General features: G+C 36.6%; 1 protein-coding gene across 1 annotated transcript in view; it reads right to left on the bottom strand.

Annotated features, from left to right (window-relative positions):
• The window catches only part of LOC131057189 (uncharacterized), a 298,476-nt gene that overhangs the window by 250,285 nt on the left and 32,400 nt on the right, over positions 1-15,791 (bottom strand). Inside the window, exon 3 of the mRNA XM_057991379.2 lies at positions 2,639-2,735. Within this exon, the coding sequence (XP_057847362.1) occupies positions 2,639-2,735 (97 nt within the window). The remainder of the gene's footprint in view (positions 1-2,638; positions 2,736-15,791) is intronic.

Raw genomic sequence — 15,791 nt, 5'->3', positions numbered from 1 at the left:
CTAATCACTGCTTTATTTGCTACTTATGTCATCACTATCATAGCTGTGTATTACATGGGCCAGCAAGGAAGTCAGCCACCTTTAAGAATCGGCCATATAGATTTAGATTGCTGCTTTAAGTGTCGCCTTAACTTCTGTTCTCTACAACAAGTTGCTGCACCATTATATGTGTGTGATTTCAAATTAATTACATTGTGCATTTTGATATGTGATTTCTGATCTTTAAACTATGACTTCTACACCTTCATATGCTCCTTGTAACAAGTGAATTTCCTCTGCATTCTTTGCTTCAATCAGGAAAGCAAGGTTAGGTTGGAAGGGTTTTGAGGGGTTGGTGGATAGTTGGGAGAAAGAGATAGAGAGAGAATGTAAAAATGATAAATAAAAGGGAATGAACACATAAAATTATAAAAAATACTTTAAATAATATGGTAAGAGCGTAGAAGAAAGTTGTAGGGAAGGGGCTTACATCTAAAAAAGAAATCCATGGGGTTTGTGTCCAACAGGGAGTCCTAGGGTGGGTTTTTGGTCACTGATCATTATCTTCCATTTGGTAACAGGTGGGATAAATCTTTGAATGTACATAGAGGAACAAGGTGGTTGTCATACCATGTTCTAATATCATAATTATCTTCTTGTTTGATAGCCTATTTAACCAAAATATCAGCAACTTTGTTGACGTGTGAATGCTTATGTATGAGCTTTAATGTGTTGAGACTTTAGATGATACCCGTGATTTGTGTAACCAAATTAGTCAGGTTCCAAGGAGTGATTTTGGTCTCAAGGGGCTATGTTGATCCTTCTATCCCAAAAATTTTAGGTTAACAAAGGGTCCCCTTCAATCTGCAGTCATTGCACTTCGATCTTTGCACTTGCAAATATACAATACCATCAACAAAGCCATTGCCTCGGCCTAATTGCAGTGTGAGTACTACTAAGTTGGCCAAAGAAGGCAATGCTAGAGCCTTGAAGATTCAGATGATCCCTCTCATTCCAACTCTCCCAAGATTCCTTTTAGAGGCTCAATTAAAGTAGATTTTAAAGACTCCCTTGTAGTGTGAATCCTAATGAGTTGGCCATAAGAGGCAATGATAGAGCCCTAAAAGTTTCAGATAACTCCTCTCATTCCAACTTTCCTAGGATTCCTTTAGGGGCTCAACTAAAAGATTTTATAGAATCCCTTGTAGTGTAGTCCAACCCCCAAATGCTTTTATCATAATCCACTTAATCTAGTGGTGAAAAGTGAGCTGCTACAGATTGACAATCAATTTCTCCATCAAATAGGGAGAGAATTTGTTTTTGTTCCCCAATTTTAGACGAGAGAGGGTCATGTTTATTTGTTTTTATCCTCCGATTTTTACATTAGGATAGCAATTTCTTTATAGTTGTTAACTCATTTCCAATAAGAAATGTAAGCTTAAAACCTAGAAAATGAAGCTATTTGTCTTGGAATTTGAAAGGTCATGTGACAAGAAGTCCACAAGAAATTGAGGATCTGTCATAACACGAGACTTTTCAAAACACAAAGTTTTGGTTTTTCAAATATTGACAATTTTCTAGATTTTCATTTTGCAAACTTTGGGCCTTTAAGACTGATTTCCAGGTGTCAAACTTTGATAAACACAACTAGGCATCTTTTCATTGTGTTGTACACATGCTAAGCTTTCCCAAAACATTATAGGGCTTTGAATTCCACTCAACAGTGAAAGGGTCATACCCAAAGCAAGGTGACCTACTAGTTTTTGGTATTTTTTCAAATTCCTGTCACAGACTGCAACCAGGGTCTTTACCTAATTTTCTTTCTGATTGATCAACTTCAGTTAAACCACACTTCCCAAGTCCTCCATTCAGCTTTTGATAAGCTTTTTCAATTCTTAAAAAAATTCAACAACTTTGACATTTAAGAGATTCAAATACCAAATTTTCTGTCACTGACTGTGTTGATCAAGTGGAAATTGATATTTGATGATGAAATGATTTTTAGCAGAACTTGAAACATCAACTTGCCAAACATCATCTAGTTTCCCATAGTAGTATTCTGTTTTCATCTCTGACCAAATGCGTAAAAGCCAAACAAAGTCAAAACCATAGATGACTAATGAGCCAACCACTTCCAAACAGGATGGTTGAAAACAATGAATATACTGGAGTTCTGTAAATAATTGTTGAAAAACGTGTCAAAGCAGGCTTGTCAATGAACCCCATAAGAGACAGTTACTAAATTAATTGCAATAGATTTTTGAAGAAATGAAATAAAATCATTAAGTTATTTGAATTATTTTCAATGCTACTTGATTACGGCTAGGTTGTGGAGATAGATGGGTGGATTCCAAAAGCAATGATGTAATAGGCTATGAATATTCATTTAAATGAGGCAAATTGGTGGATCTTCGCTCATGCTAGACCAATCACGTTGGGTAACTAAATTATATTATATGTTCATGCAGGTGTTGTGAATTAACCTTATAGTTTCAAGGTCAGGTGGAGGTATCAGTGGGACATTCTTAACCAGTAACAAAGATAAGAGTGTAGGATTCACTACAGACAAAATAACTAAGATGATATGCCTTTGAAAGAAAAAGAGAGAAATCATAAATTCAAGAGTCTTAAAGCATTTATTACTTTTATTAAGTAATACCTGGCTTGAAGCAAACAGAAGCAACTGGTTCACTGCCAAGATCAATAGCAGATGCACTTTCCTTGCACCGTAAATCAAAGATGCGAACACTCCCATCCTGTTTGATATACCCTCAGTTACAAAAGTACCATTCATGTCAAATCAGATCTTGTCCAGAAATAATTACAAAAAATGTCCACCCTACTATCTAGAATGGAGAACATTAGAGATATATTCATATATGCTTCTGGATTCAGCTGTGTAGAAGTTTTTGCATCAATGTTTTGAATCGCACTCCATAATTCATCATCAGGATGAGAGAGCTGTAGGAGAAAAAATCACGGAGTGTAATTCAAAATGTTGATACAAAAACTTCTATACAGCTGAATCCAGAAGCATATATGAATTTAGCATGGACTGTGGAAATCTTATCTCTCTAATTAAAGATATAATTTGCTTCTTCATACCATAAACTGAAACAACATAATCTTTTTTCACAGAAAATACACAGTTGTAAGAAAACGCTGCAAGCACATGAACCCTAATGACTATGTAACTAGATGTAATGTCCCCTACTAGATATAAGCCTGTTTAGCAACAATTACCTAATTTCAATACATTCGTAACTCAAATCGATTTGCTTAATTAGGAGACAATTTCTATCTAAACTTAATGATAGTAAATCTTGATCAGATACTTATCATAATGCTCAATTAATTATTCATAATTTCATAAATCAGAAATAGGGCTTGAAGCTTACCTTATATTTGGAGAGTGGAGACTCAATTAAGATAACCTGCACCAACAAGGAAAGGCACACACCTGCAAACATATTCACTCTTAACTAGTTATAATCTATTCTGCTGTCACAACAGAGAGGGAGAGAGTTTATGAGGCATGAAAGGATTGCTTGGGCCCGTTGTCTACCAAGCCCAAGGAATGGTTCCTTCTAACCTCCTTGCTAGACTTGGTGGCCTGTAATGCTGCCCTTTCAAGCTTTTATACCCTTACACACATCTCCATCTTGGTGAGATTGGCGTGGGAGGAGTAAATGGTTCCTTGACTCCATGGGTCCTTATGACCACATGTGAGCCCCTCGTTACTACTGGAATACTCCCCCATCCTTCTCACACATGATGGTCTTAACAAACACAGTTTCTAATGAATTACTTTATACTGATTGTATAATGCCTACTGTAAGAGTTAATGAGTTTTCAGTACAACAGTGACTTTGATATAAACTGAAAATACAGATTTTCTGGCATTCCATAAAATTATTTGTGCAGTCTCTAATGTAATTAGACATCATCAAAGACTGATAGGAAACCCTCTATAATCATGACGTATGTAATACAAGGGATATGTTGACTTACCAATCGATAATAATGGATGGCTGACCTTTAACAGTGATTGCTGGTTGAATTCTATTACTGGCAATAGTCTCCATCTTCTTCTATATTCCTTCCAATTACTTCTTACTGTATTAATTTAAGAGTTCTTTCTGGTTTACATTCTAATACCATTATTTGTCTGGTCAAACAATATATATATAGATATATTAACTATGACTGCCATACATATTGCAGTTTATATTAATATTACTGTTAATTTCTGCATAAGAACATTATCAGGCATCATATATTAAGCATAGTAGCATACATATTAAACACATATATATGCTTCATATATTAAGCATACATATTAAATTCTGCATAAGAACATTATCAGGCTTAAAAGGACATAGCTATTTTGGAGTATAGTCTTGAGACAGTGCCAAGTGTCTCAAGACTGCGCCAAGTGTCTCTGTGGACGAACTTGAAACCGTCATGGCTCAATTCATTGCATTTGTCATCAAAAAGAGGGATAGTGGTCACCCTATTTTGAGTGATGGGCTATTAAATGCATAGTGGGCATGATGCCTTCCTTATTAATGAGCAGGCCCACTACTTGGCGCCACATGAGTCATTTTGGTCAAACCCTATTGGCATTTGCATGAAGATTGAATTAATGATATGTTATGTTGTCATTGATGTCAATTAAACCGGTAATGATATTGTTGTAATATTGTTAATGTAACCAATAGGAAGAATTTGTGAGGAGAACCGGTAACCGGTGTAATGGTGTAAACCTTATCTATTGATGTAACCGGTAAACCCTATCTATTGTTTTTGATAAACCCTAACCGATCAAGTTTATTGGTTATATTGGTTTATGATCTGATGATGAGTGGTAATGATGATGACACGCATGATTATTGTATGAAGACAATTCCAAGAGATATTGGCGAGTTGTTGTAACGGTTTTTGTCTAGGGAATGAGCAAATGTATTGCATCTAATGCAAAGCGCGTGATGAGTTACAAAGTTCGATGAAGCGGTGATAAAGGAGCGATCAAAGTTTTCTTGATTGATGTGCAGAGATTGCTATGTAATCCAACGGTCATACTTGAACCAAATTTGTTTGTAATCTCAATGAGAATTAGGTTTTTGTTGTGTTACCTGTTGATGATTTATAGCTTCAGTCGGATAAAATTAAATGTTAAATTGGCCTTAAGGCCTTCAACATTTAATAACATATATATCATTCTAACCACCAATATGCACATTGCTTTCATTAATTATTTATGTTTAGTTAGCACGTATTATGTCTTGTTTGCCTGTCGGTGATTACACATCGCACCCCCTCATTTGGTATGCCACCCCGATTGAGGTCACAACCCCTCACCGAAATTGAACGAGTATTTATCTTCTATAGGGGGCAATTGCTAGGAGTGTGGTGTTGAGAGACCAATACTGATCGGACATATACGTCATAGGAGAGGCTGATGTAAATTTAGTGTATACGATATAGAGGGTTATGCTGTTCTCTTCTAACACATATATATCTGTTTGTGGTCTGCAGAAAATATACGTGTGAAGTCGGGATATTACAATTGCTGTGTAATTTATAAAGATCATTTGTTGTGCATCTTCACCCCGCAATTTATATATAAGCAAATTGATTATACTAGAAGGATCGAGTGACTAAAGGAGGAATTAATAAACTCAACATGGTATCAGAGCCAGGTTTCCTTCTATAAAGCCTAACCGCCTGAAGGAAGATCCGATTAAGATCAGATTGATATCTCCTTGAAAGTTTGTATTTTAAAATGACGAATGGAATCAGATTCGAACACAAACTTGAAGGTGCCTCAAACTATGATTCATGGAAACTACGAATGATGTTGGTACTAAGGAAGAATGAGTTAAAAACAATAATAGAATCATAGAAACTACGAATGATATTGGTACTAAGGAAGAATGAGTTAAAAACAATAATAGAGAATCCTTCTAAACCTGATGGAAAAGACGAACAGAGTCAGTGGGAAAAGAACGATATTAAAGCAATGGAGTTATTAGTAGATGGAGTAAAGAGTCATATACTACCTATCATTACAAGGTTAGATTATGCATATGACATGTTCAAAGCCTTGAAAGACTTGTTTGAGATTAACAACACGAGCAGAATCCTCACACTTAAAAATCAACTTTCTAATATTAAAATGAGTAAGGAAGAGACTATCACTTCATATTTTATGAGGATAACAAAATTAAGGAACCAGCTCTCATCAATTGGTCACATTTATGATAATAAGGAGCTAACTATGATAACTCTAAATGGGCTCCCTATCTCATGGGAAAACTTTAGACAAAGAGTTAGTGCTCGATCCAAAGTTCCCAAATTTGATAGACTAAAAGCTGACTGCATTCAAGAAGAATGTAACCTAATATCAATAGGAATCATGAAAACCGTTGATGAAGATGTTCAAGTTCTAGTCTCTAGTTTGAAAAGGAAAAAGGACAAAAAGACATCGTAATCGATCATTCAAGAAGCCTAGAAACTTCTCTAAAGTACAATGTTTCATATGTGACGAATATGGCCACATTGCAAGAACTTGTCCTCTCAAACTTAAACTACAAGCTTCCCTTGCTGAAGTCAGAAATTCAGACGTATGTTCAGAAAAATATGTTCTCTAGAAGAAACTCAAGATACCTTGTGATTGAGAGGGAGCTTACTAATAAAGATTGAGCACTTCTGAGGTAAAATTGTAAATATTGATTATTATTATTATTAATACTAATAATTATTTTATGGGCCCTGTGTAAATCATAAGGAAGTGACGACTTCCAAATGATTTCCACTTGTATTTTTTGAAGTTGTTGGAAGGTGACAATCTTACAATAACTCAAGATTGTGGATAGAATCGCAGACTAAGGCAATCCACACACAAGAGCTCATGGATAGAATCGCTGACTGAGGCAATCCACGTAAGAGCTTGTGGATAGAATCGTCAACTGAGGCAATCCACGTGAGAGCTCATGGATAGAATCGCCGACTGAGGCAATCCACACAAGAGCTCATGGATAGAATCGCCGACTGAGGCAATCCACGTGAGAGCTCATGGATAGAATCGCCGACTGAGGCAATCCACACAAGAGCTCATGGATAGAATCGCCGACTGAGGCAATCCACGTAAGAGCTTGTGGATAGAATCACCGACTGAGGCAATCCACGTAAGAGCTTGTGGATAGAATTGCCAACTGAGGCAATCCACGTGAGAGCTCATGGATAGAATCGCCGACTGAGGCAATCCACACAAGAGCTTGTGGATAGAATCGCCGACTGAGGCAATCCACACAAGAGCTTATGGATAGAATCGCCGACAGAGGCAATCCACTCAAAAGTTTGTGAATAGAATCACCGACAGAGGCAATTCACATCTTGAAACTATGGTCCCAAGATAAGCATCATACGATTTATGAATATTGCTCCCAATATCTTTTATCCTCCTTAGCTAAGAGGGAGTGTTGATGATTTATAGCTTCAGTCGGATAAAATTAAATGTTAAATTGGCCTTAAGGCCTTCAACATTTAATAATATATATCATTCTAATCACCAATATGCACATTGCTTTCATTAATTATTTATGTTTAGTTAGCACGTATTATGTCTTGTTTGCCTATCGGTGATTACACATCGCACCCCCTCATTTGGTATGCCACCTCGATTGAGGTCACAACCCCTCACCGAAATTGAACGAGTATTTATCTTCTATCGGGGGCAATTGCTAGGAGTGTGGTGGTGAGAGACCAATACTGATCGGACATATACGTCATAGGAGAGGCTGATGTAAATTTAGTGTATACGATATAGAGGGTTATGTTGTTCTCTTCTAACACATATATATATGTTTGTGGTCTGCAGAAAATATACGTGTGAAGTCAGGATATTACAATTGTTGTGTAAGTTATAAAGATCATTTGTTGTGCATCTTCACCCAGCAATTTATATATAAGCAAATTGATTATACTAGAAGGATCGAGTGACTAACGGAGGAATTAATAAACTCAACATTACCGACCTAATTGATTTGTATTTAAGGTCGATGAAGTTGTTTAGTTGATAGAGTTGGCAAAGAGATAGACACAGTTCAATTGAATGTGTGGTTGCCTAACCGGATGATGTATCTGCAGTTTGAGTAAAGGCAGATAGGAGCATGAAATGGATCTGATCAAGCAAGTGTAGTGCTATTCAGACAGATCAACAAACTCCTGTTGTTTTCTAACAATTACAACAGAATTGAAATCCCCTAACCGGGTAAGCTCTAACAAGCTTGGTGCTATTCAAATCCTCTAACAAGGTGGTCCATTAGATTGGATTTTCAAATCCTCTACCGAGGTTACTCCTTATAGGGTATTGCTTCTAACAAGGCATTTGTAGTCAATCCCTTAACCGGGTGATTCCTAACAGGATCAGTTCTTAACCTGACTTTTTGTAAAGCTTTAACAGGCTAGGTTCCTAACAAGGCGAACTTCAGAAGAGTTCAGATATTATCTTGTGAGTCTCATCTCACCGTGGTTTTTACCTATTTTGGTTTCCACGTCAAAAATATTTGTGTCAAGTAGTGAATATTTTTGTGGTTATGTTTTCATGGTTGATTTACTTAACTATTTTGATAAGTTATGATAACCGGAAGCATTGAGAAATGAAGAAGTTGTTTACTGTTAATTTGTTGTAACAGACAACCAATTTATCTTATGAGTTTTTATCTTGACAGAGATTATTTCATTGTTAGTTCTAAGTTTACTTTGAGAGTTTGATCGGTGAAGTTTGTATCAGTTTTTCTATCTACTGATTAACCACCCCTCTCAATAGTTGACCGGATACTTATTCTTTCATCATACCATCAAACCCTAATTAGGGTTTGTATGGTGAAATCTTGGCCCTTCATTCCAATTTGATCTTGGCTGTCCTTTTCATTTTTGGGGGTCTATAAAAGGGGTGCGCCCCTTCATTTGTAACAGAGGGAGTATTTGTATGAAATTGTTGCCATAAACTATCAAGATAATAAGAGTAACTCGTTGAATTTTGGTGATTACTTGTGTTGTGTTGAAGTTTGCATGGTTTCCCTTCCTCAAGTAGATTAGATTTGTTTTCAAGCAATTAGATGAACGAGATGGATAATATTGTTTTATGGTGAAATCACTTTCTCATACCTTTTGCAAATAGATGATTTCTACTTGCAATGTAAGGTTTGTCTGAGCCTTGGTCTGAGCCTTTTATGTGGATGTTTAACTTCGATCATCGAATCTGCATTGTTCTTCTTGATGGTGTTCATTGATGCTGTGAAAATTCTTAGCAAAACCTTTGAAGATTGGACCTCCTTTGTGTAGTTGTCTAGGTTGGCGAAACAAAGAGTGGTCGATTTCACCTGAACAATCATTGTCTTTTGAGTTCTTTAGAATTAGAAAGGAGTCTCTCAAACACCTATTCTCATTTACTTTCTGCATATTTCATTGAAGACGTTTCAAAAGCGCTTGTCATTGCCAAATCATTCGCTATATTTCCTTGAAGCCTAAATTTGTTTAAGTCTCCTTAAAAGATTGTTTGCCTCACGTAAGTCCCCCTTGGATTACCAACATACATCAAGCCAAATGAGCTCATATCCATCATAAAGTCACACATTCACAGTAGGAACCTTGGAGTCACTTGTATGATATTTCGCAATCTTAGCATACACAGGATTTTGCTCAAGAGAGGATAGAGTGTCCTTTGGAAACTTTATTCTATGTTGGTGTGGTCATAAAACACCCATCAACAAGTGTCAAATATTACAAAGAAGACACTTATGTTCTTTTTTATTGAGGGACTATATAAGTCACTTCGAGGCTTGGTTAGGGCTTTTGAGCTTGCATCTATGCAGGATGCTAATCAGAGGGCCTTGAAATTGGAGGATACTACAATCAAGAATAAGTCCTACCATCACGACAACATAGGAGACCTTTGCACAAGGATGTCTTGCAACCCAAGGCATTACCCCCTAATGGCCAAGCAAGATAGGAGTCTACAAATGTGCTTGGACGGAAGAACTTGTGTTTCACATGTAGAAAGCCATGAGATCTTGAACATATATGCTTGGGAAAGGGATAGGTACATTACATTGAGGTAGTAGTATCCGATGAGGATTTAGAGGTTGAGGACTCCAAGCTCAAGATTGTGGTGGATGAGATTGAGCATGCGGAGAAGATACAAGGAGACACTTCAAGTGGCACACTTACCGAACATTTTGAAGAACCTAGACACCACCCTCTTGGAATTAGGGGAGTTTTACAAGTTTGCAAAGTGACAGTTTTGATTGATAGTGGGAACAACCCACAACTTCATTGGTTTGGTGACTAAGTTGGGTTTGAGAACAGAAATTTTGAGGTGTTGAAAGTTACAATGGTTGATGGATTCATTATTCCATGTAATCAAAGTATTCAACGGGTGTAGTTGACTCTAGGAGGGCATAAGATGCAAGATGACTTCTATGTGATTCACATTGGTGCGATGGATTTAGTGTTGGGAATGTAATGGTTGCACTCATTTGATGAATACACACAAAATTATTAGACTATGGAGATGAAATTCAACTTCAATAGTGGCCTATCCAATGGAGGCCCCATGGTTGCTTTAGCTAAGAGTATAGAAGGATTTTTGTAGAGAACAAGTAGCTTGGGCAATAGAGTGTTTGATTGCAAATACAGGTCCATCCAAGGATGAGAGGTCTTATCACATTGACATTCAATCCATCTTGGATAAACAGAGCAAGGTGTTCCGAGAAATTCCTCTAGGTTTACCACCAAATAGGTGCTTTAAATATGGAATTGAGCTTGAGGAAGGAGAAAAACCCATCATCACTACTCCTTATCGTCATCCTTGAAGATACGATATTGAGAAGGCACATATGACCTAGCTCTATCCCATTTGCTTCTTCCCTACTGTTAATCAAGAAAAAAGATGCTACTATGAGGACGTGAATTGATTATAGAGCCCTCAAAAGAAGACAATCAAAAATTACCATCCACACCCAAGATCGATGAGCTTCTTGTTGTGGTGATAGATGAATTTCATGGTGTGGTGTACTTCTCCAAGATTGACTTGCAATTAGAGTATCATCAAATAAGGGTTGGAGATGAGGATGTGAACAAAACAGATTTTAGATGTCATTATGGGCATTATGAGTTCTTGGTCAGGGCTTTTGGGTTGAATGATGCACTTGCAACATTCCAATCATGCATGAATCAAGTATTTATTTTACAATTGAGGAAATTTGTGTTGGTTTTCTTTCATGACATCTTAATTTACAATAAGACATAAGAGGATCACTTGAAGCACATCAATGAGGTGCCTAGCATACTAGAGCAGCAATCATTCTACACCAAGGCATCCAAATGTGATACATGATTGGCCTAGCCCTAAGACCTTGTCCCACTTGAGGGGATTTGTTGGACTTTGTAGCTACTACAGAAGACTTATGAAGGGGTTTCACAACTTGCAACCCCATTGACGCATTTGATGAATGGGGCCTTCTCATGGAGCACTTCAGCACAAAGAATTTTTGACAAGCTCAAGGAGATAATGAGTTCATGTCCTGTTTTGGCTATTTTAAATTTTTCACTTCCTTTTGTTTTATAATGTGATGCTTTGGGAGATGAGATTGGAGCAATGTCGATGCAAAATAGACACCCTACAGAATTTGAAAGTAGGAAGCTCAAGGAATTGAAGAGTGGCTTCTCTAATTATGACAAAGAGATGTTAGCCATCATGCATGCACAAGACAAATTTAGGCAATGCTTGGTTTGTGGGGAGTTTGTAGTGAAAACGGATCATAACAGCTTGAAGTTCTTCCTTAATCAAAAGGATTTGAATGCTAGATAGCAAAAATGGGTAAGCTACAAACCTATGATTTTGACATTAAACACATTATGGGAAAGAATAATGTAGTTGTTCATGCACTCTCTAGGAAGCCTTATTTCTGCTCTATAATTGATATCTACTGATCGGAAGGTTTCTATAGTAGTTGAACATGCTAAGAACACATTTGCTATTGACATTTTGGATTAAAGGATACAAGATGACAAGTACAAAGTGGTTGATTAGCTCATTCTTTATAAGGACCAAGTGTATCTTGTACTAGAACCAAAGGTGAAGGATAAGATTTTCAGGGCATAACATTACATACCACTTGTTGGTCATCTATGGTACTACAAGACATACAAGTAGGTAAGGGACCTTTTTAGATGGAAGGGGTTCAAAGGTGATGTGTTGAAGGATGTCAGGGGCTATTTAGTGTGTCAACAAAACAAAACAAAGAATGTATTTCCAGATGGTTTACTGCAGTCCTTACCCATTCCAAATCAAAAATGGGAGAGCATCTCCATGGATGTCATCACATGGCTCTAAAAGGTGCAAGGTGAGGATTGTATCTATGTGGTTATTGATAGAGTCACTAAATATGCTCATTTTTATACTATATCTTGATAATACAAGGCTTCACGTGTGGCTAATCTATTTTTTAGAGATATTTTTAGAGTTCATGGACTGCTAAGGAACATTGTAAGTGACAAGGATATTAAATTTATTAGCTTGCTTTAGCAAGAACTCTTTTGGTTGATAGGCACAAAATTAACTCCAAGAGCTAGCTATCACCCCCAAACCAATGGACAAATGGAAATTGTGAATAAACGCAAAGGGATTATGTCATGGGGCAACAAACAACTTGGGTCAAATGACTCCACCTTGGGGAATATTGCTAAAAATTCCACTCACCGCATCTATAGGTATGACTCCTTTCAATGCACTCTATGGTTATGATGCTATTTCATTCATGGATTTGATTCTTTCAGATAGTAGATCCCAAGAGTTAAAGATTTGGTTCAACAAAGCTGGAATATTGTACATTCACTCAAAGATAATCCATAGCAATCCAAAAACTTGCAAAAGTGTATGCTAATTGTCACCATATAGAGAGGGTTTTTGAGGTGGGAGGCATTGTTTTCTTGAGGTTACAGCCCTATAAACAATTTTCCCTCGAGGGAAGTGGTGTAGAGAAGCTTAAGCCGTGATTTGATGGGCCTTACAAGATCATAAGGAGGATAGGTGAGGTTGCATATGAGTTGGAACTCCCAGAAAAAAAACAAAATTCATAATGTTTCTCATGTGTAATGCTTTAGGAAGGCCCTCTAACATCAGGTCACTCCTCCATTAGAGTTGCCCCCTCTTGATGATGAAGAGAGATTGATTTTGTAGCCCGAGGCAATCATGGATGCAAGAGGATATGGAAAAATTTGCCTATGAAGGATACTACTTGGGAATGGGTGGAAATTTTCAATCATCCAAGCCTTAAATTGCTTGGGGACAAGCAATATTTGAAACTGGCGGACTGTCACGTCCCCTCCACTCAAGAGGTCTGAGTTATACATTTTAGTTAAATAAAAAGTGTTTATAAACACTAAAATGATATAATAATATTATTAATTATTTTAATAATAAGAAAAATTGCACCTATGGCAAAACCTAGTCATAATTTTAAATAATAATAATATTTGCATCTGTGGGCCAACCTGATCTATTATTCTTAGGCCAACCTATTTCTTTTCAAGCATCCCCAAACAAGTATAAAAGATAGAATAGTGGAACATTTTTGGTTATCTTGGACAGTAAATAATCTTCTGATCATGATTTTATCCAGCTTTAGCAAGGACGAAAACCCATGTGTTGAGCACCCAAAGGTATGAATGAAACGATTATGTCATTTATCCAATCCTTTTTAGTGTTTTCTGACTGCGATTTATATCTTGAACATTGGCAAAGTGTTGATTGTGACTGCTAATCACTTCTAGGTTGAGCAAAAGGGTTTTCAACATATTGGATAGGTAGATCGAGATAGAACAAGATCTTCTAAGGATAGCAATGTCCTTGGAAAAGTTTCTTCAAACATAAAATGCCTCCATAATCAAGTGATCATCAACTCAACCTAGGCAAACTGACACAGATCTTACCTTAGGTGGAGATTAATTTTTTAAAGACCAGACCTTTGTCCAAGTAGTTGCCAATGTTTGAGGGTTCAACACCTCCAACCCTACGAGAGGTGATTTGAGCCAAATCAGATCCAAGCACACCATTAGCAGCCCAAGACCCCAGTTGAGGTGTTGAATCTCTTAGTTGTTACAGATTTGGAGGAAGACTAGAAACAAACTTGATACATGTGGTCACTTAGGTTCTCTCGAGCATCATCATGTAAAGTTATTTCAATTTTAATTAAAGAACAAGTTATGAACTATGAATGCTATATGGATATGATGAATTATGTCAATGTCTAATAATTCTGATTTTTATCTGCAGGTCTGAAGGAGAGAGATCATTTAATATTTTCTATGTCTTCTCCAAATGAATTCAATTGGCATATATATCATTTAGGCAACCGGTCAATTGGTGCATTGATCGGTCATGCCTAAAAAGGCATGACCGATCAATGCACCCATTGATCGGTGCCTTTACAATTATACCATTAACACAATGCTGATTATCGGTTAAAAAACCCCCGATAGCATATTGTAATATCATAATATAATGCCTGTTCAATTTAATGAATCGGTTCATATAAACACCGATGATTCAAAGTGCACGATGTATATAATCCAACCGGTGCATTTGTTAACCAATGTTAAATGCCAAATGAAGCAGTGTATTCATTAAACCCGATAACAAATATGCCCGATAACAGATGTGAATCGGTGCCAATGTTTATGCACCCGATAGCAAGTATGTATCGGCGAATTTAACCCGATAACTTATAGCATTTAATATGCTATCAGGTTAATACCCCGATAGCATATTAATGCCAATTAACAATTGACATTAATATGCTATCGGGTTAATGATAAGCAATGTTTGTACAATCCGATAATCATATGCAATATAAATCAGACATGAAGCATGTAGATAAATAACAGAATAAGGAAGGTTGGGAAGATCTTATCTTGCATAAGCTACCATGCATTAATACTCCCTCTTAGCTTTGGAAGATAGATAAGGCAACCTGCATCACATTTCCTTTTCATAACTGAGATAATGTCAGTCAGCAAAAATCATTTATACATGAGAAGTACCATCAAGACATATGATACAAAATAGAAGAACATCACCTGAGCATGTGACATAAAGTATTATTTTAACATGTGATAAAAGTAAGAGAATCATCACCTGATCATGTGAGAAATCACCAAAACATGTGATCTGTAAGATTCATCAAGATATCACCTAACACGTGATATCAGTATTGACTAACACGTAATACTTAAGGATAAGTCTATGAGAAAAGTTAGTTTCTCATCATATTCAAGTTGTGATAAGTGCAATAACATTTATAAATGTTTATCACAACATAGTCATGGCACATCCATGACTTACCAGAGATTCAACATGATCAATGGTTGAGATATCACCTACACGTGATATCAGTATTGCCTAACACGCAATACAAGGATAACCATATGAGAAGTGCTTAAGTTCTCATCATATCCAAGTTGTGATAATGCAATAACATTTGTACAAATGTTGTATCACAACATAGTCATGGCACATCCATGACTTACCAGTGATCCAACATGATTACTAGTTTGACTATCATAAGATCGTCACCTTATGATGTCTACATACAAGTGTTCAGTATCTGAGAGATCGTCACCTCTTAGATATGAACACAGGTGGCAAGAAGCCAAGAGATAGTCCAAACATGACAAAGAAGTTTACACCTTAAACATCTTAAATATATGTAAGTATAGATTACAAAGCAGATTACCTTTCTATC

This window comes from Cryptomeria japonica, chromosome 7 (assembly GCF_030272615.1).
Source record: "Cryptomeria japonica chromosome 7, Sugi_1.0, whole genome shotgun sequence".
In the NCBI taxonomy this organism is placed as follows: Eukaryota; Viridiplantae; Streptophyta; class Pinopsida; order Cupressales; family Cupressaceae; genus Cryptomeria; species Cryptomeria japonica.
This window is presented reverse-complemented; position numbering and strand designations above follow the sequence as displayed.